General features: G+C 45.2%; 3 protein-coding genes across 7 annotated transcripts in view; 1 reads left to right on the top strand and 2 right to left on the bottom strand.

The window, feature by feature from the left end:
- The window catches only part of si:dkey-28b4.8 (sarcoplasmic/endoplasmic reticulum calcium ATPase 2), a 14,570-nt gene extending 10,639 nt beyond the window's left edge, over positions 1-3,931 (bottom strand). Inside the window, exons 1-7 of one of the 2 annotated variants that reach the window (XM_036517312.1) lie at positions 3,851-3,931; positions 3,547-3,592; positions 2,641-2,760; positions 1,584-1,601; positions 1,278-1,360; positions 534-638; positions 213-351 (exon numbers count right to left, since the gene is read on the bottom strand). In XM_036517312.1, the coding sequence (XP_036373205.1) occupies positions 213-351; positions 534-638; positions 1,278-1,360; positions 1,584-1,601; positions 2,641-2,758 (463 nt within the window). In that variant the 5' untranslated portion in view covers positions 2,759-2,760; positions 3,547-3,592; positions 3,851-3,931. Of the gene's footprint in view, positions 1-212; positions 352-533; positions 639-1,277; positions 1,361-1,583; positions 1,602-2,640; positions 2,761-3,546 lie in introns of both variants that reach the window. The other variant, XM_036517311.1, reaches the window with a different exon arrangement.
- Positions 3,932-5,763: 1,832 nt separating this feature from the next.
- Positions 5,764-9,261, bottom strand: pold4 (DNA polymerase delta 4, accessory subunit). Of its 2 annotated transcripts, none has more exons than XM_036517394.1 (5): positions 9,129-9,261; positions 8,355-8,464; positions 7,943-8,032; positions 7,062-7,173; positions 5,764-5,859 (listed from the first exon to the last, which is right to left on the bottom strand). In XM_036517394.1, the coding sequence occupies exons 2-5, from the start codon at positions 8,455-8,457 to the stop codon at positions 5,835-5,837; spliced, it is 330 nt and encodes a 109-aa protein (XP_036373287.1). In that variant the 5' UTR covers positions 8,458-8,464; positions 9,129-9,261; the 3' UTR covers positions 5,764-5,834. The 2 variants fall into 2 exon arrangements, with proteins under 2 accessions (XP_036373287.1, XP_036373288.1); XM_036517395.1 differs by having other exon boundaries at positions 9,133-9,261.
- Positions 9,262-9,702: 441 nt separating this feature from the next.
- Positions 9,703-19,355, top strand: ssrp1b (structure specific recognition protein 1b). Of its 3 annotated transcripts, XM_036517330.1 has the most exons (19): positions 9,703-9,815; positions 10,799-10,880; positions 11,143-11,328; positions 11,571-11,676; positions 12,052-12,245; positions 12,756-12,856; positions 13,344-13,473; positions 13,608-13,711; positions 13,856-13,984; positions 14,085-14,306; positions 14,684-14,756; positions 14,882-14,887; positions 16,045-16,177; positions 16,319-16,364; positions 16,710-16,842; positions 17,141-17,308; positions 17,426-17,523; positions 18,223-18,409; positions 18,844-19,355. In XM_036517330.1, the coding sequence occupies exons 2-19, from the start codon at positions 10,827-10,829 to the stop codon at positions 18,907-18,909; spliced, it is 2,136 nt and encodes a 711-aa protein (XP_036373223.1). In that variant the 5' UTR covers positions 9,703-9,815; positions 10,799-10,826; the 3' UTR covers positions 18,910-19,355. The 3 variants fall into 3 exon arrangements, with proteins under 3 accessions (XP_036373223.1, XP_036373224.1, XP_036373222.1); XM_036517331.1 differs by lacking the exon at positions 14,882-14,887; XM_036517329.1 differs by having other exon boundaries at positions 17,141-17,523.
- The last annotated feature ends 523 nt before the right edge of the window (positions 19,356-19,878 follow it).

Genomic DNA, 19,878 nt, shown 5'->3' with positions numbered 1-19,878 from the left:
CTCTCTCACTGTGCTTTACTTCCTCTTCACTTCTTTTTCCACACCGTACCTTACACTCTCTCACTGTGCTTTACTTCCTCTTCACTTCCTGCTTTTGACTATATCTTACTTCCTCGTCACTTCCTGTGCCTTACTTCCTCCTCTGAACTGTGCCTTACATACACTTTGCTTGCTCTCCTCCCCTTTGATGGGACGTTGGGAATCGCTCCTACCGGCCACCTCCACGATGTCTCCTGGCACAATGTCCCTGGCCCGCACCCTCTGCACGCTCTTCCTGTCCTGCCGGTACACCTTCCCCATCTCCGGCTCGTACTCCTTCAGCGCCTCGATCGCGTTCTCCGCATTCCGCTCCTGAGCACGAGAGCACGCACACGTGCACACAAACACCAAACTCACAGTCCAACACTGCTCACAACTCACACCAACATCGCTTGGACTTCAAGAAAATAAATTTACAGTTCAGATGAAGAAAGACAAATTTTGCATTGCCATACACACACATACACACACAAAGGCATAGGTACACACCATACCTGCCACACACCAACAATAGCGTTAGCAATGAGGATGAGGAGGATGACAAAGGGCTCCACAAAGGCTGTGATGGTTCCCTCCCCCTCCTCAAACCAGGCCAGAGTCTGCGAGCGGGAGAGAGACAGAGAAGGGAGGGCCACATTGAGGGAGAGAGGGGGGAGAGACAGAGAGGGAGAGGAGAGAGAGGAAGAAAAGGAGCCAGTGAGTTATGAGAGGAAACAACAAGAACATGTTTGCATAGTCCACAGGAGTATATATTTTAGTACAGTATATGGAATCATAGTGCAAGTGTTCTATTAATAAATGTGTTACTATGTTAGCACAGTATTATGTAGCAAATATTAGTACAGTAGAGTGTAATGTAGTGAATAGTAGTAAAACAGATTGTAGTGTAGTAATGTTAGTACAGTGAAGTCTAGTATATTAATGTTGGTACAATAAGATGTAGTATAGTTAAATGGTGGTGGCGTAAAGTGTAGTATATCAATGTATGTACAGTAGAGTACAGTACAGTAAATGTTAGTAAAGTAGCATGTAGTACAGGGCAGTATAGTATATTAATGTAGGTACAGTAGAGTACAGTACAGTAACTGTTAGTACAGTAGAGTATAGTGTGATATATACTGGCACAGTAGAGTGTATTGTAATGTAGTGTTTCAGTAGAGGGCAGTGGAGTGCAGATGTTGGTACAGTAGGATGAAGTGTCTGTAGTTTAAATGTGATTGGTGGGGATATTTCCTTACAAAGGAGATGCAAGCTGCCAACAGCAAAATCCGCACGAGCAGATCCTCAAACTGCTCCACCACGAGCGCCCACAGGGACTTTCCTGAGACAGAGACAGGGAGGGAGAGATACGGAGGGAGAGACAGGGAGTGAGAGACACGAAGCGAAAGACAGAGAGGGAGAGACACGGAGGGAGAGACAGGGATGGAGAGACAGGGAGGGAGAGAGTATTGTGTACTGAGAGAAACTGAATTTGAATCTGAGAGTATTTCAGAGTGTGTTGTATGTGTGAAAGCACTGAGCAAGGAAGAGGTATGCATTCTCACCTTCTTCTGCTGGCAACTCTTCATGTTGGAACCACGAAAGGAGGAAAAGAAGGAGGGAAAGCGAGAGACAGAAACCACATTAGTAAACTGGCACTAGTTCTCCCATCTCCGTCCACTGGCCAACAACAATAATAATAATAATGATAAAGTTCATGCAAATGGAATTACACATTTAAATTACAAGCGGTTAATTCTCAGCGCACTCTACTGATCCCGTCTGATGGGGAGGGGACGTCACAGGTAAGAGCCTCGTGGCAGGATGTTTCTGGGAGTGGAATCAAATTTGTCTTGATTTATGAAACAATTTAAACCTCTGGCTAGTCGTCAACCTGGCTGGCAAGGGACTGTGAATATTCTCACATCGCTGTTAATCAAAATGGCACAACAATAGATCAGCTCTCTGGATTTCAGATCCCAACTGAATAACAAAAGAATTGATCAGAGTCAAAGTAGTAACTAAACTAACTAATAACCAACAACTAATAACACTTTGAACGAAATTTCAAAAGGCTCAATCGACACCACGCGAGTGTTTGAAAATCTAATCGATAAAACGCTTGCTATTTACAATGACTACTGTTCCAGCGGGAAGCAGCGACGCCCACACCACTCAGGCGCACTGGGGAACTGCATATAATTACAATTAAAACGCAAAATTGGTCACTATTTACATTACACCCACAACAATATGACACGAAATGACAAATAACAGCACAATCAGAAGACAGGAGACTTTTAACTGGTACTTTTTAATATAATATATTATATTAAATATAAACACGCGTGCGGTCGACAGTAAAGTGTAAAAGTTTTTATAATGAATCAAAATACAATTTTACTCGAAAAATAAGTTTTCACGCTCAACGCACGTCAGCAATCGTCATATCGCATGCATCATGGTGTTAATTTGTTCTTTACCTTGCTGACTTATCAAAACTTCATAACCTCGGCTAGTAGGCTAAATATAGACAAAACACACTTAATTCTTAATGACGTCAATAAAACCGTTTGGATTTAAGAGACATCGACAGTGGATGGCACGGCGGCTGCGCTGTACCGTTGGGGCCCCATTTCTCCCGAGCTTTCCGCAGCTGTTCGCAGCTCAGCCCCGTGGACTCGTTCACGCCGAAGAAGCCCAGCACTTCCTCCACCGTTTTCGTATGGGCATTGTCCATCCCTGAGAGACGGGGGGAGAGAGAGGGGGGAGAGAGCGACAGAGGAAGAGAAAGAGGGCGGGGTGAGGGTGATGCTGCATAGGCTACACGGGGCAGCGCACTGACGGGACACTGCAATACAGCAAAAATTAAACTAACTGCCAATGTGCAACAGTGCCTCCAGGACACATCAGCGCATCCGACGCTGGGCCGCTCGCCTTCCGCTGAGCTGCCGTGTTACACAGCCTGATAACGCTGAAGCGAATGAAAGCAAATCCAAGACCTAAGAAACTAAAGCGCGTTATAAGAGAGCAAAATTTAACGTGATGCAAACATAATCTGCGCCCCCGTTCTTTTAAGTACAACAAGCAGGGAAGATCCGGAGAGCGCTGCCGGAGCATCAGGGCAGCGCTTCGGGTTGTAACAGGGAGACTGAGGGGTTCTTACATGTCCGCTACGGAGTCAGCCTTTCAGCAGCACACAAAGTAACGCTAATAAAGTCTTAATTAGCTCATGTAGGTATCTAAGGTTAAGGTGTTTCGTGGCGCTTAACGCGAAGCGCGCAACGAACATGATTTAGCAAGTGCATTCCCTCCGCTAGTTTCAGTCCGACCACACCAAAACAACCCTCGTATTATGCAGCACCGAACAAAATAATAACGACACAATCACAGCAATGCTCTAACCATCTAACTCTATAATACTGAATTTCAACACTAAAGCACATTGACTATCGATTAGATTAGCTCGAAACTGCTGATAGTTAGCCAGTTTATGATAATGATTGTGTGTAATCATAATTTACTTACCAGTGCAATATTCCGTTACCTTGTCAACCAATAACTACTCTAATTGCTAAATAAAAAAATACCAAAAAGGATAATCTTGTAAAAAAAATGTAGGTCTATATGTATATTTATAATGCAACGATTTGCTAAGCGACACTTCACGAAACAGAATTAAATCATCGGCTATTTCCCACGGAATCCTACATGTTCCGAGTAGGTTTTTACGAATTACAGTTTCACAAAATCAACGACATTCCTCCAACTAATTCTGATCTAATTAAGGCTTGATGAAGGCTTATTTGTCTATTACTATTGTTGATAATACCCTCGATGTCGTGTGCTTTAATCCACCGCTATCTCCTACCTACAAAACCGTCGCCTTATTTAATACTAGGCCACAGAATGACATTAGTTACGACGGGATTCAGTCGCAGAAAACGAACGGGGTGCGGTTGGCCCAATGACAGGGACATCAACAATCTTGGCAGGTATTTTAACGAATCAAGTCAGACTTTGGGTAAAGATCCCGCCCACTCCGGCTATGGTGCAGGAGGGCGGAACATCGACCCCCCTGTTGGCTTCGCACTTGGCCAATCGCCATGCTGTGCGACAGTTGTCGTATCAAAGATTGATTTGTAAAGCAGCCAACCAGACACAACTCTAATTGATTGACCACAATATTGACCAATTGATACTATGAAAATATTGACTGAAGGCGGGACGGTGTAGTAAAACGGAATGCGGAGATTTTATCCCGCTGCCCAATCTGTCACCAGAGGTAGACGTCTTCAGGATAATGACGTCCATTTCAACAGAAAGACCACGAAGGTGGTTGAGGTCAGCCAATTACACAAAACGCTCCTTCCAAGACATTTTCTGATGTCTCATTACAGCCATTGTACTTTTCCGGGTTGGAATAATTAGCTTCAAGACATTAAGACAGTCACCAATAGCCACCTCACAGCCGTGTAAATGACCCAGGACAACTAGTAAAGAAACGCTAAATCGCGTCAACGAACAACAGTATGCAATGCGAAGCTGCTCTGATGTACTGAGTGTGCGTCTTCATTGTCAAACATGACAGGGAGACTGTCTAAATGTAGCTAGAGAGCAAGAGAGAGCGCGAGTGGGGAGGGGTTGTTGGGCTCCGGTTTCAAAGGGACTCTCTCAGGCAGATCTGACCCAATTAAAAAATCCATAAATACCCTCATTAAATCTGTTTCTAAATTTTACCGCACACCCAAGGCAATTAACTCTCCTTCTCTTTATATATCTTTATATATATAGCATTATAGAAAAAATAAAGAATAACATACCTGAATTTTACAAGTACCAACACTGGTAGGTGATAACACAAACTGTATATTGTTCAGTAATGTTCAGTCAATTACTGTATCTATACTGTGCTGTATTAACCCTCTCTCTCACTGCAGTGTTAATGTACTGTAGTGTTCAGTCAGTCTCTGTATCTATACTGTACTGTATTAACCCTCTCTCTCAGTGCAGTGCTAATGTACTGTAGTGTTGTCAGTCTCTGTATCTATACAGTACTCTCTCTCTCAGTGCACTGTTAGTGTCAGGTCAGTTTAACTGTACATATAGACTAGTCCATCACAGCGATGGCCCTTTCCTTGTGTCTACCTGACATTCTGTATCATTTCCTCCCCTTACTCCTTCTCTTTCTCCTTCCCTGTGGTATTAATAAAATTAGAAGGTTGTGAATTTGGTGTTTAAAATAGGTTAATTATAAAAAGCTCAGTGAAAATATGTCAGAGAGAAACTACAGTATGTACCAGAGAGAACAAGTGAGACAGATTGATAAGAAGTGGTGAACATGAATCTGATATGAGCACATGTGTGCACATGCATGCATGTCCACATCCATATGTGCTTTTTTGCACAGCACAAATACAGTGACTGGACACTACAGTGCATTAAAGCAAGAGCCAACACTACATCACATTATTCCATTATATTACTGTCATTTAGCAGATGCTCTACTCTAGAGTAAGTTACACAGGTTAGAATTTTATCCATTTATACAACTATATATTTACCGAGGCAACTGTGGATTAATTACTTTGCCCAAGGGTACAGCAGCAGTGCCCCAGCGGGGAATAGAACCAGCAACCTTCCAGTTACGAGCCCTGCACCTTACCACTATACTGCAACATACTGTAAACACGACACAAACAAAATGCTTTTACATATCAAAAGTTTTATTAAAATGTAGTGTGTAGAGCTGAGAAAGCAGAAGCAGGCAGAGAGAGAAGCCTGGCCTGGGAGCTGTGCATCACTCTGCTCCTCCCTCACAGTGGATAGTCATGCCATAAGCTAAAAGACACAACAAACACACACTCAGATCAACGCCTGTCAGCACGGTAACCGCTATGTATCATAATCATGGTTATCAGCACACATCAAGTGTAACCATGACGACCATGACTAATTGGATGCATTTCTGTCCGGGTTTTCCATCAGATCTCAAGGCACATTCAGAGAGAGATGGAGGCACAGTTTAGTCAGACCATTGATGTGTAAGCACTCACACACGACTGGCATTGAATCAGAACCAGAATCAGAATGCCTTTACTGCATCGCAGCCACTGTGTGGTAGAAGCTCAGCTCTTACAGGCAGGGGTGGATTGCCTTTTTTCAGGAGAACTCTCATCAAAGGTTACACACTGATATATGGTTTAAATTGTAGTGTGTGTTCATTAGTGCTCAGTACCTGTGTGTGTGTGTGCATGTGTATGTGTGTTCACTAGCATTCAGTGCTAGGGTTTTTAAATGTTTTTCCCCTTTTATGTAACCCTGTTTTTGGGATCGGTGATTATGAACCAGACTAGTCTCATTGTAACAACCTCTGCACTTTTGCAGGACTACTGACGCAAGGCAAGTAGTCTGACACAGCTGCACACAGTCAACAAAAAAACTGCGTTATGCACAACGTCTCACGCAGTGCACACAGCACAGTGCACGCTCACTGGCGGAGGCGCTACTCCGCTGGCATCATCTGAACCGCTGGCACAGGGACCCTGAGAGGGCTGTGTCACAGGGACGCTGAGAGGGCTGTGTCACAGGGACCCCGAGAGGGCTGTGTCACAGGGACCCCGAGAGGGCTGTGTCACAGGGACCCCGAGAGGGCTGTGTCACAGGGTGCCTGACAGGGCTGTGTCACAGGGACCCCGAGAGGGCTGTGTCACAGGGACCCCGAGAGGGCTGTGTCACAGGGACCCCGAGAGGGCTGTGTCACAGGGTGCCTGACAGGGCTGTGTCACAGGGACCCTGGCCGACCTTCCCTCCCCTAACCCTGGCAGAAAGAGGACAGTTTGTTCCACCGCTGTGGGTCCCAGTTATCATTAGCCCGTGTGTGTGTGTGTGTGTGTGTGTGTGTGTGTGTGTGTGAGTACAGTGGTACAGTGTTGATTAAGAGTTTAGTACAATGAGTGTATGTGAATACAGTGGTGCTCAGTGTGAGTGTGTGTTTAGCAGTGTTAAGTACCAGTGTGTGTGTGTTCAGCAGTGTTAAGTACCAGTGTGTGTAGTCACTGTCGTCCCCTGTCTTCAGCAACAGCTCTCTGACCACCTGAGGGGGGTTTAACCCATGAAGCGCCGCTCTGTCCCAGCGCTGTAGACGACTAATACCTGAGAGGGAGGGACCAATAATGAGAGACAAACACCGAGCCACTCAGGAAAGCTGACAGGAAAGCACACATTCTCTCTATGCGTGTGGAGGTGCACGACATAACTGGCAATAAACACTTTTACTGTCCCTGAACACGATTACAGTTAATATGGCTTTCCTTTAAACGTGAGGACAGCATCTTTAACAGTCAGAGGCACAGATCGGCAATTTCTGTCTCAATAACACATACACCTGCGCTAATGTTTGGAAGTAGGCAAAAAAAGGTTGTCAACTGAGTAACAATATTTTTCTGAGGAGGGCAGTACGCCGAAATGTGTGAACTATGCCGAAAGAGACAGATGAGAACCTTGTACACACAGTGCCATCTAGTGACCAACAAGAGAGCTTCCCTAAGAGGTCTCCTGGGTTGAGCTACTAATGCATTTTCATGTTAAGGCCAACAATAATTTGTTTGTTGTATAAGTCTAAGGCCCAATTCGTGCATGTGTGTACAAACAAGTGCTTTTTTCCTGCCTGATATGAAAAATCCTGAGCGATTTAAAAATTCAATATGAAAACATTCATTATGGCAGCCAGCAATAGAGGAGACACAAGGAGTGGCTTACATATGTAGTTAGAGGGAAGTACTGGGATGGAGACATGAAATGGTAGAGGGAGAGAGAGGGAGAGGGAGAGGGAGAGAGAGAGAGAGAGGGGGGGAGAGAGAGAGAGAGAGAGAGAGGGGGGGGGGGGGAGAGGGGCAATGAGGGGGAACGTGGCACGCTGTACCTGTACAGGGTCCGTATCGCCAGTCAAGATCAAACTGCCTGAGCTCCCACAGGTCCTTCTCTCTCTGCGTCAGTGGGTGGGGCTCAGGCTCTGATTTGCCACGGGGAACCAGAGAGAGGAGACAACATCAGTGCACTGATACATAACTATAGTGCTGCACAGACACATTTATACATACAATAATAGAGAAAATGACAGATGCATAGCCACATACAGAGACAGAGGGTACAGATACAATAATACAGATTGATCAGATAATATACAAGACAAATACACACACACTCTCTCTCACACACACACACTCTCTCTCTCACACACACACTCTCTTTCACACACACTCTCTCTCTCTCACACACACACACACTCTCTCTCTCTCACACACACACACACTCTCACTCTCTCTCACACACACCTGTCTCTGGCACTACTGGAGTGTCCTTCTCCTGCTTCTCTTCCTTCTTCGCTTTCTTCACCACCTTGAAGGTGTCTGTGATGAGTCTGCGTTTGGGAGCCATGGGGAGCCTGTGGGGGGAGAGGAAGGTAGCTGGGTAGCTCTTCCAGGAAACTGTAAGAGCACCATTAAGCACTGCCTCTGCAACCAACAATTACAAAAACTACATCTGTTTTACTTATGTTGACCAAAACCCGGAAGGTCACCTCACTGATCACGCCAATTTGCACAAAGCTGAATTAAAGAACGAGTCGAGAACTTAGAGCTTTTTATTTACGTATGAGACGGGTACAGGACAGTTACTGAATTGCTGCCTGAAACGAGTAACAGGAAAAAAACTTTTAAACATGTTCTCGGAGCTTAGAACAGAGCGGATACGCAGGCCGTGCTTCTTAAACCACAAGCCTCGACATGAGCGATGCCCAGACATGCCCTGATCGGAAACAGGCTGAACCACCGCAACACGGTGTGCAACAATGGCAGGCGGACAGCCACCTGGCCAACTAGCTCTAGAACACACTAATGCGTTAAAACTGCAGCGTGGGATAGCATCAGCTGTGCGCTACAAAGAGCCCGAATGCAAAAGTGCACAAGTGGTCTGATGGAGCCTCAATGAAATTCCTGAGTGCAGCTGCACGGAACAAAAGCAACGACGCTAGTATGCGAGCAAGAACAGGACTTAATTTATGCACAGGGAAAAAGCGCACAAAAGTGAACGCAACTTTGCAACAGTACCTACTGCTCTCGGTGTATCCAATAGAAGAGACTCTGACGTTATGATCAGTCTGTCAAACCTGTTGACATGAGACGATCACTCCACTTTCTGACGACGCGTAACTCACTCCGCTCGTTCACATAACAGGGGAAAACGCATCGGAAGCGGAATGGACTCATGCAATGACGTCACGGCGCCACCAAGCCTGCACATTTAAAGGCATCGTGCACGTATTTCAATTGTTTTGTGTTTTTAAATAATTTTTTAACTTCTGATATTTAAATGGCTTCTTGAATAGCTCTAGACACAACCACACCTAGGGAGCAAGTAAAAAACTACGCTTTATAATACAGTCCTGTTGATTGAATCTATTTGCAGAATATGAATACAATATTTGTAATACAGTTGCATTGTTGCAAGTTACATTGCGTGTACATCAATTTAATCAGTCAAATGTTCTTACAAATCACTCAAAACTGGTCAATGACAGTTGGAGACTAGACTTCGCCCTCCGTATTTTTTATATGTGCACGGTATAAAGATTCTGAAAACCTACTACACAAAGTATTACGGTAATCAGCAGGAAGGCGAGCGAGCGCATCGGCTGCACAGCTGCCGGACGCCGTGACGCACTGCAAGAGCGAAGGAGGAGAGGTGCAAATTCAGGGGAAAGGAGCAGTCCTCAGATCCGCAATACTGCCCGAAATGTAAACAGTAATGATGTGATGATGTTAATAATTATTATATGGTGGCAGTGCCTTAGTTAAGTGTAAGCTGTTGCACGATGATACGGGGATTTAATGTTGCCTTCTAAAACTCCATCGTGTCCCACCTAATCGTGTCGGGGAAAAAAATCTAAATATCTTGCAGTGCATCGCGCTTTCTCAGGAGGTCTGTGCTACAGTGGATTTGCCACATAACCGCGATCAATACTGTTTAGCGAGGAAGTGAATTTCTGCTAACTAGGCCTACTACAACAGCAATGAAAAACAATAAATTAGCTTATATACTTTTGCTCCTAGAACGATCTGGGAACGTATCATTATAGTTAGGGGAACATTCCGTTACCGTTACATTAACGTTCCTCCATATGCTTTTGCAACTTTTTCTTAATGTTCTCAGTTATGCAATACATAACCACGTGGGAATCTTAGGGGAACGTTGTACTAAGGTTCTTTAATACCGTTATTTTTGTTAAATTCCTTAAATACTCTGAGAAGGTTCCACATCACACAAACCATAGCCACAACATTTCAGTTACGTTGTGGGAAATATTACGAATAAGCAAACAGGACTCTTGGGCGACCGTTCCTAAGATGATTTATATTAGCTGGGAATAATAAACACATATTAAGCAGAAATCCTTGTTTAGGACCAGTCACGGAAAGATGTAACTACAGGCACAAATGAAATCGAAGTGTATAACACCAAATGACAACCCAACTCAGGGCTGCAATTATATCATTTTAACACAATCCCATACTGTGGTGTGTCCAACATTGGATTTAACGCCTGGCTGTTGACTTCCTCTGGCAACTGTAAGCCGTGTACTTCAGCTGTTATTTCAGTTCAAACTGTAATTCAGCACAGGTCCAGGACAGATAAACCCAGAGTTTAGTGAAGAGCACTGTTTTCCACAGGGATGGAAGCTACAGTGATATTTCTCTCTCTCGTGTCCTCATCACCATAGCTAAACGTCACAGGACTGGGAGGCTGCTATGAGTGACACTTTGGAGTTCAGTGAGATCTACCAGGAGGTGAAGGGGTCATGGGTGAGCTCCAGACCTTTAGTTTTTACTATGACTGTTTGTCCCTGTCTCACCATCTGCTAATTACAACCTGCTGTGAATGCATGCTTTCTGTTTGAGTTACTGTAGGTCAGTGCAATCCGAGTTCATAATTTACAGTGTTAACTGTATCTACACTGTAGTGCATTAACACACTCTCTCTGTTCAGTGTTAATGTACTGTAGTGTCCAGTCAATAGCTGTATTGAAAGTGCACTGTAAAGGCTGTATCAGCCCTCTCCCTGCAGAATGACGGCCGTCTACGCTTCAGCAAGCAGGCTGTGGTTTATAAAAGCAACAAAACAGGCAAGGTGGACAGCATCTCGGTGCCAGAGCTGACCCAGGTCCAGTGGAGACGGGTGTGTCTGGGCCATGGGATAAAGCTGACCACCAGCACTGGGCAGGTCTACAAATATGATGGATTCCGGGACTCAGTGAGTGAACGCTGGCTTAGCATCAACAGCATTCAATCCTGCTGCTAAAGCTGATATATGATGGAATATATAATGGAAGATAACAGTACACTTGAATGTTTAGTACATCCCATTGAACGAGGAAAAAAGTTAATGAAAGAAAATCAGGTGATCCATAAGTAGGATCATTGGCATAGAAAGTGGTATTTTACAGACCTAAGGCTTTGGAAGTGCGAATAATGTGCCACTTTGTTTCTCTCCAGGACTTTGAAAAGATCTCAGAGTTCTTCAAGGCTAATTACAAGGTGGAACTGACTGAGAAGGACATGTGTGTGAAGGGCTGGAATTGGGGAACCGCCAAATTTTCTGGTACATGCACGAGTGCACACACACACACATTCCCAGGCAGTCTCACACATACTTTTGCACACATGCACACACATTGACTCTCACATGCATTGTCACTCATAGTCCTGCACTGAAACTCTGTGAGGTCTTCTTAGCCTATCACATTTCTCAAACAGAGGTTTATAGAATGATCACATACTGATTCTAAAATCAAATGATTGCTTGATCTCATTCGCTGTGCCCTCTTCAGCAAATCCACTCTGTAAAGAACGGGGAATATGCAGAATTTATGCAGCATGACGTGTCTTAAGCTTCATAAATGCGTGAAGAGAACTACAGGCCTTGTGCAGTGCAGTGTGGGTAGTGTGGTCAGTCAGTGTTCCATGCTGTCCCCAGGGCCACTCCTGTCCTTCGATGTGAGCGACAGCCCAGCGTTTGAGATCCCTCTCTCCAGCGTGTCCCAGTGCACCACTGGGAAGAATGAGGTGACACTGGAGTTTCACCAGAACGACGACGCCGAGGTGTCACTCATGGAGGTGCGCTTCTATGTGCCCCCCAGCACTGGAGACGAGGGAACGGACCCGGTGGAGGTACCTGCCCATCTGCCAGTCTCTCTCTGTGCATTTCTCTCTCCCACTATTCATTTCAATGTGTGTCCTTCTCTCTTTCTCTGTTCTTTCCTGGGTCTTTCTCTGTCTGTTCCTCTGTGCATGTCTTTTTGTACTAGTGTGTAGTGGTGGCAGATGAGTTTGAGAATATTTGGGTGTTGTTTCCAGCAGGGGGAAGCATTCTCCACAAAGTGGCCATGCATTTTCTGTCATGTTTGTTTATGTAATGATTATTGTATCTCAGGCCCATAATCTGTATAAATTAATATTAATTTGAGGATGAATGGCTTACATGTTATGTGACTGATGTCACATATCTCTCCTTTCAACTATCTGTCCCTTCTTCTGTTCTGTGATCCAGAAGTATTGAATATTGTGTATTCTTTCATTTCGTGCCATATATAAAGTAGCATGTGTATATGACAGGCTTCACACAGTGAACTCAGTATGTGTGGTATATTATGAGATGCAGCTTTCAGTCTCACCCCCCAGGCGTTTGCGCAGAATGTGCTGTCGAAGGCAGATGTGATCCAGGCCACGGGAGACGCTGTGTGCATCTTCAGAGAGCTGCAGTGCCTCACTCCCAGGGGCAGGTACTGTGACACCAGCTGGAAAAAACACCCCCTAATTCCACTACTTTCATCCATTCATTCAACCCAAATTCCCTTCACTTAACTTTCTCTTACCCACCATTCTGCTCTTAATTCCCCATCACCTCTGGGCTCCCAGTCTGACCAGGGTGCTAAGCACATATATCACATTTACTTCACTCCAACAGGGGGCAGTGTGTCTCCAGTTAACCTCTGCTTGCTGCAAGAGGGTTGTGGGTTAGATTCTCAGGCACAGAAGCACCTCAGTAAATATCCAGCTGTGTAAATGCGTAGCAAATAAGCCTCAGCTGTATGAGAGACCCTGTTTGTGAGTATGTGCTAACCAAAGGAAGAAATGCACAGAATCCCAGCCCAGTACCCACCTTCTCCTGACCTTACACCTCAGATGTGCACCACAGTATTACAGTCCCCTTCCATGCTGTGTATGACATCAGTTGGGCCTGGTCTGATTCATGTCCCCCTGCTGCAGGTATGACATCCGCATCTATCCCACGTTCCTGCACCTGCACGGTAAGACCTTTGACTACAAGATCCCCTACACCACCGTGCTGCGCCTCTTCCTGCTGCCGCACAAGGACCAGCGGCAGATGTTCTTTGTGGTGAGTGTGTGTGTGTGGAGAGTACAGATTTCAGAGCAGTCAGTTACAGTAATACTGTTGTCAGATGATTAAGAGGTGTTTATGCACTATTAAATAGTTTGGCTGGTCAGAGTTTTGTTCTTTTCTCCCCTCAGATCAGCCTGGATCCCCCCATTAAACAGGGTCAGACACGCTACCACTTCCTCATCCTTCTCTTCTCAAAGGAGGAGGACATCACCCTGACCCTCAACATGAGCGAGTGAGTGTGAGACGAGTGCCTTTCTTCAGTTTCATACACAGTGATGTGTGCCGATACAGTCAACACTGTGTTCTGAAGAGTCACTTCTGACTGTATCAGGCCTCATTTGTCTTTCTTCTTGTTTCTTTGTTTTTCTCTCTGCAGGGAAGAGGTGGAGAAGCGCTTTGAGGGGAAACTGAATAAGAACATGTCTGGGTCTCTGTATGAGATGGTCAGCAGAGTGATGAAGGCACTGGTCAACAGGAAGATCACTGTCCCCGGAAACTTCCAGGGGTAACACTCACTCCTCTAACACTCAACATCTAACACTGAATCTAATAATGGTTTACAGCTGACACTGACTCCACTCTCTCTCTGTCTCCCTCTCTCCCAGTCATTCTGGTTCTCAGTGTATCACCTGTTCCTATAAGGCCAGCTCTGGCCTGCTGTATCCCTTAGAGAGGGGCTTCATCTATGTGCATAAACCCCCAGTTCACCTGCGCTTCGAGGAGATCTCCTGCGTCAACTTTGCCCGTGGCACCACCACCACCCGCTCCTTCGACTTTGAGATCGAGACCAAGCAGGGCTCGCAGTACACCTTCAGCAGCATCGAGAGGTGGGACTTCCACTTACACTCTCTCACCTGTCTGTTTCATCAATCACCTCTCACTCCCTCTCACCTGTGTGTACCTGTCCATTTCAACAATTACCTCATCCTTATTCACCTGTGTGCACCTGGTTCTTTCAAAACTCACCTGACACTGTCCTGCCTCTCAGCTATCACATTAGTAATATGTGTAGAGGACCCTTCACTGGAGTGTGTGAGAGGAAGTGAAGCCTGGGACTAAAACCCATGATTCACAGATGCAGAGGCAAAGGCTATGGTACACAGAACTGCTGCCCAACCCCGAGGCATGTGCAATCAATGAGCAGGACAGTTCTCCAAGATCCAGTGTATGGTGTTGTGCAAGTGTCTCCTTTCCTCTTTCTCAGGGAAGAATATGGGAAGTTGTTTGATTTTGTCACTGCCAAGAAGCTGAGCATTAAGAACAGAGGGTTTAAAGAGGTAAGTCATACGGAGGCTTTGTTTTCTCCTCAGTTGGTCTTGCTGACAGTATCCTGTAAAAATGATAAAACTCATAACACTCTCTTTTTATGTGTTTTGTTCCTGTCCATTTTATGTTCCTGTAGAAAAAGGTTGGTACTGGGGTAATGTGTGGTGTGGGGTGTTCGAACAGAATAACAGCTATCTTACTGCCTGCATGGTGTGTGTTTCTGTATGTTTTACTGAAGAGGGGCTGGTCTTGCGTCAAAGATGAAAACAATCTATCATGTCATGGTCATCCCAACATTCCTGAAGGGGCGCACAGAAGGATTTTGATCCTTGAGCTAAAGTGTGTGCTATAGATATTTCACTGACGTGAAAAGAAGGGAGAATGTGTGGGCTAGACCATGGACTAAGGACCATGCTGTTTTAGAGAGGACAGTACTGTAGTGAACGTGATTATCATTATGTCAGAGGGGACCATAGTATAATGGATGTGACCGTGTAGTAAAGGTGATTGGTGACTGAGCTGTAATGGATATGACCTTCCTGTAGTGGAGGATGACAGTGTTGCAGTAGAGGAGATGATCCTATACTGAAGGTGACTATCCTATGCTGGACATGACTGTGCAGTAATGGCCGTGGCCTTACTGTAGTTGAGGTGACCGTGTCGTAATACAGGTGACTGTACAGCAGTAGATGTGACATTGTGGTGATTATAATGTAACAGTGGTGACCATGCTGAAGTGCATGAGATTATATTGTCCCAGAGGTGACTATCCACGTTGGTGTGTGATTTGTAGGGAACACGGGTATGTGTGTGTGTGTTGCATGGGCAGCAGTGTGTCCTGATTAACTAGCACTGGTTGTTTTTGGATTACAGCAGATAAATCTGGGGCTTTGCTGGGGCTGGGAAGGGGTGGACTGCACTGAGTGATGTGCTTTGACAATTACGATCCTGATCACAATGACTGACAGTTATGCTTGGTGTGTTTGTGTGTATTTGCACTAACTGAATACTGGAGTTGGACAGTCCTGTCTGAAGGGGGATTTACCCTGGAGCTGTCATGTCTCTCTAAGGACTGCCCTGCCCCCTGGTCCTCACGCCTGGGGAAAGCAGTACCCTGGGGCATGAGCAGAGGTGCACCCCCCTGGGAGGTCTGTTCATTGCAGGCTGGCTTCTCAGGATGCATCAGTGATTGCCTTTGCTCTCCCTGCTGGCTGCAGTGCTGCAGCACGGCTCTCTCTGCTGTCGCTGACAGCCTGTGTGACATGATTACACCCTGACTTTTACCCACCTTTCTCACAGGGCATGAAGGGTAATGACAGCATGTACAGTGACTCTGACGAGGACCAGCATGACGCATACCTGGAGCGCATGAAGGAGGAGGGCAAGATCCGTGAGGAAGCCAACGACAGCGACGATTCAGAAGGGGAGAGTGGTGAGTGGCTTTAAAGCCACCAATCAGATGGCCAGGACAAATGAAGTGGACACGGTCCTATAGTTCTGTGGAATATTAAATGGAAATTGGAATGCTGAAATTCTGAAAATGAATTGTGACTGATGTCTGTTTTTCTCCTAGATGAGTCGTTCAATCCCGGAGAGGAGGATGATGACATTGCAGAGGAGTCAGTGCCATCAGCCAAGATTTATCTATATATTCTGATTCTCCTGTTTCTCTCCACTTCATGCATTTTTGGTTAGCTTTATTGGCATAACAAATATGCATTTGTATTGCCAAAGTAATATACTATAACTACAATTAGTAATTTAGAGGTAAAATATAATTAAATATGATATTCAAATAAAAATCTTTCCTTTTTCTTCCGTATCTACTGGCTCTCCCTCTGTCCTCTTCCCTGCTCTCTCTCATTCGGCCCACACCTCTTCCCACCACTCTTCCTCTCTTGAGAATTTTGAATTGAACATTTTCAGGATGACAGAATATTTGGCCTCTGCCCCCCCCCCCCCAGGTATGACAGCAAGGCCTCTGCAAGTGACAGCAGTGGGGAGGAGAAGGACAGTGAGGATGAAAGGAAGAAGCGGCCAGCCAAAAAAGCCAAAGTGATAAAAGAGAAGAAAGAAAAGAAGACACGCAAGAAGGAGGTGAGAGGAGGGGAAGGGTGGAGAGAGAGGTGAGAGATTTGGAAAAGGAACAAAAAATATTTACAAATATTCTGCCCCTCTAGGGTATCAGGGAGGAGAGAGGAGAGCAGAGTTAAGCAGCCTGTCTGTCTGTCTAATTATATTCCAGCTTGCCTGTCTGTCTAGGTTTGTGTGTCTGCTTCAGCAAAGGTAAGGGACACAGAAGTGGATTTAAATGAGCAGCTGATAGACGTACAGAGCTGGTGTGGACACACTGTCTGTCTGTCTGCATTCCTGCGTTTGTCCATCTGTTCCACAGAAGAAGGTAAAAGACGCTGGCGCCCCCAAGAGGCCAATGAGTGCCTACATGCTGTGGCTGAACTCTAGTCGGGAGCGCATCAAGGCCGAGCACCCCGGCATCTCGGTCACTGAGATCTCCAAGAAGGCAGGAGAGATGTGGAAACAGCTGGGCAAGGACAAGAAAGAGGTGAGGCTGCTCCTCTATGCCAGGTTTTTCATCTGCGTCTCCCTGCTGTCTCTGTCTGTTCTTCCTTCATTGGGAAGACTGTATCACCCCCTCTGCCCCCTCCCCACTTTCTCTCAGGAATGGGAACGAAAGGCGGAGGAGGTGAAGAGAGACTATGAGAAAGCCATGGAAGAGTACAGAGAGAGAGGGGGCAGCACCTCCACTACACCCAAAAAGTACGACCCTGCGGATGAAAAGCACACTCTGTGTGCATTCTCCTTACTAGAGCACTCTCTGTGTATATACTGCACACTAGAACTCTCTCTGTGTATATGCTGCACACTAGAACTCTCTGTGTATATACTGCACACTAGAACTCTCTCTGTGTATATACTGCACACTAGAACTCTCTCTGTGTATATACTGCACACTAGAACTCTCTGTGTATATACTGCACACTAGAACTCTCTGTGTATATACTGCACACTAGAACTCTCTCTGTGTATATACTGCACACTAGAACTCTCTGTGTATATACTGCACACTAGAACTCTCTGTGTATATACTGCACACTAGAACTCTCTCTGTGTATATACTGCACACTAGAACTCTCTCTGTGTATATACTGCACACTAGAACTCTCTCAGTGTATATACTCATAATTAGAACCCTGCTGATAATTACAATTAGAATCTGCTCATTAGAACCCTCTCAGTATATGTACTAATCATTATAACACATCCTAACATCAGTAATCCATGCACATTATTACATTCTAACACCGTCCTAACGTAACTTCAGTAATAGATACTCACAGGATGACCCTGTGACACAACAGACAGGTAACGTTATTTCTCCTTCGTATCTTGTCTTGCCCTATCCCTTCTCACTTACTCTCTAATTGTTTTCTGCCTCTTTCTCTCTCTCTCACTCAGGGAGAGAAAAAAGAAGGGAGGGAAGAATGAAGACAAGAAGAAGAGGAAAGTGGCAGGAGGTCGTGGAGGAGAGAGAGAAAAGGAGAAGGAGAGGGGAGGAGGAAACGACAGTTTCAAGAGCCGGGAGTTTATCTCTAGCGAGGAAAGCTCATCTGAAACAGACAGGAGCAAAAGCCGCAAACGCAAGGTACCATCTTAAATCACAGATATAGTACACAGCAATCACAGCGTACCATCTTAAATCACAGATATAGTACACAGCAATCACAGCGTACCATCCTAAATCACAGATATAGTACACAGCAATCACAGCGTACCATCCTAAATCACAGATATAGTACACAGCAATCACAGGGTACCATCCAACCACACAGATAAACTAAACTGCAGCAAATGCAAAGCAATGGTCCATTTCCTTCAGCTATCCCCCTTTTTCCTTCTCTCTATGCCTGAGGGCAGTTTATTCCCTGCTTTAGAATCACCAAAGCAACCAAGCCATCAAAATAAAAATATTGCAAAGTAACAATAATAATGGCACATTGTTAACATGAATGGTAATTGTAATAACAACCATCACATTTAGAAGGATAATAAAGTGCTCTTTCCCTCCCTTGCTGCAAGGACTCAGATGAAGAAGAGGAGGTGGTCAGCACTCCACCCAGCTCTGAGGAGTCGGGATCTGACTGAGGAGGGGTCTGTCTGAAGGGGGAGCCTCACTAAACTTTAGTCACCATCCACTGACTCAGACCAGATCAGGGCACACTGTGTCTGGTTTACATCTCATATAAATACTACTCCCATCAAGCAAGAGACGAAGAGGCCCTGCTGTGCTATGAACAGTAACAATCCCATGGCACATATAGAGAAAGTGGCAGTGTCATCAGTGTTTCTGACAGCAAAGCCTGTTGTCACATTTTTTTTTCCATTTCCCAAAGTAATAACTTTTCATATCTGTGAATAACTGTTTTCAGTCTAGCTGTTGTACAGATTACAGCTCCCAGAACAGCTGCTTAGTTGCTTAATGCCCGTTTGGCCTGTGACACTGTAGGAGTTGTAATGCTTCTAACTCGGCATGTAATGCTTATAATTTCAGCATCATGCATAATGTTTCTTTTTGCTTCTGAGGATGTGCGGTAGGCAACAGCATCTGTGCTGGTGATGTAGTGTGAATTTATTCTTGAAAAATAAAATCACCTTTTAAAAGAAGTTGTTGTGCTGTTACCTCTCATACCCCTCTCTTCGTCTCTCTCTTGAATTCAGGACCAGCTGGTCCATTTCTGTTGCTTCAGGTTATTTTTTTTGGTCAGCTAATGCCCATATCCAGGGTGGCAAGCTATTCAACTTATCTTGCTCAAGCACACTGTCCCTCTATAAACACTCTCTACTTACACCACATGCTGGCCCACATGATGCAGTGGATGCTGTAAACGTAAAATCATAAAGTTCTCCTTTCTACGTCCTCCAATCAGCCTTAGTTCGGCCACCTGCTCCTTTTTGGGGGTGTAAGTCCAACTCCGTAACATGATGCTGCACTGCCATTTCTGCTCTTCTCTCTCTCTCTCCTCCTTTCCCTAGCTCTCATTGTCTCTTTCTCCCTTCCCCCCTCTGTCCCAACATTACTGGAAGTGGAGTGTTGATAGCCAGAGTTTATGCCCT

The sequence above is a fragment of the Megalops cyprinoides genome, chromosome 22, assembly GCF_013368585.1.
Source record: "Megalops cyprinoides isolate fMegCyp1 chromosome 22, fMegCyp1.pri, whole genome shotgun sequence".
Lineage (NCBI taxonomy): Eukaryota > Metazoa > Chordata > Actinopteri > Elopiformes > Megalopidae > Megalops > Megalops cyprinoides.
This window is presented reverse-complemented; position numbering and strand designations above follow the sequence as displayed.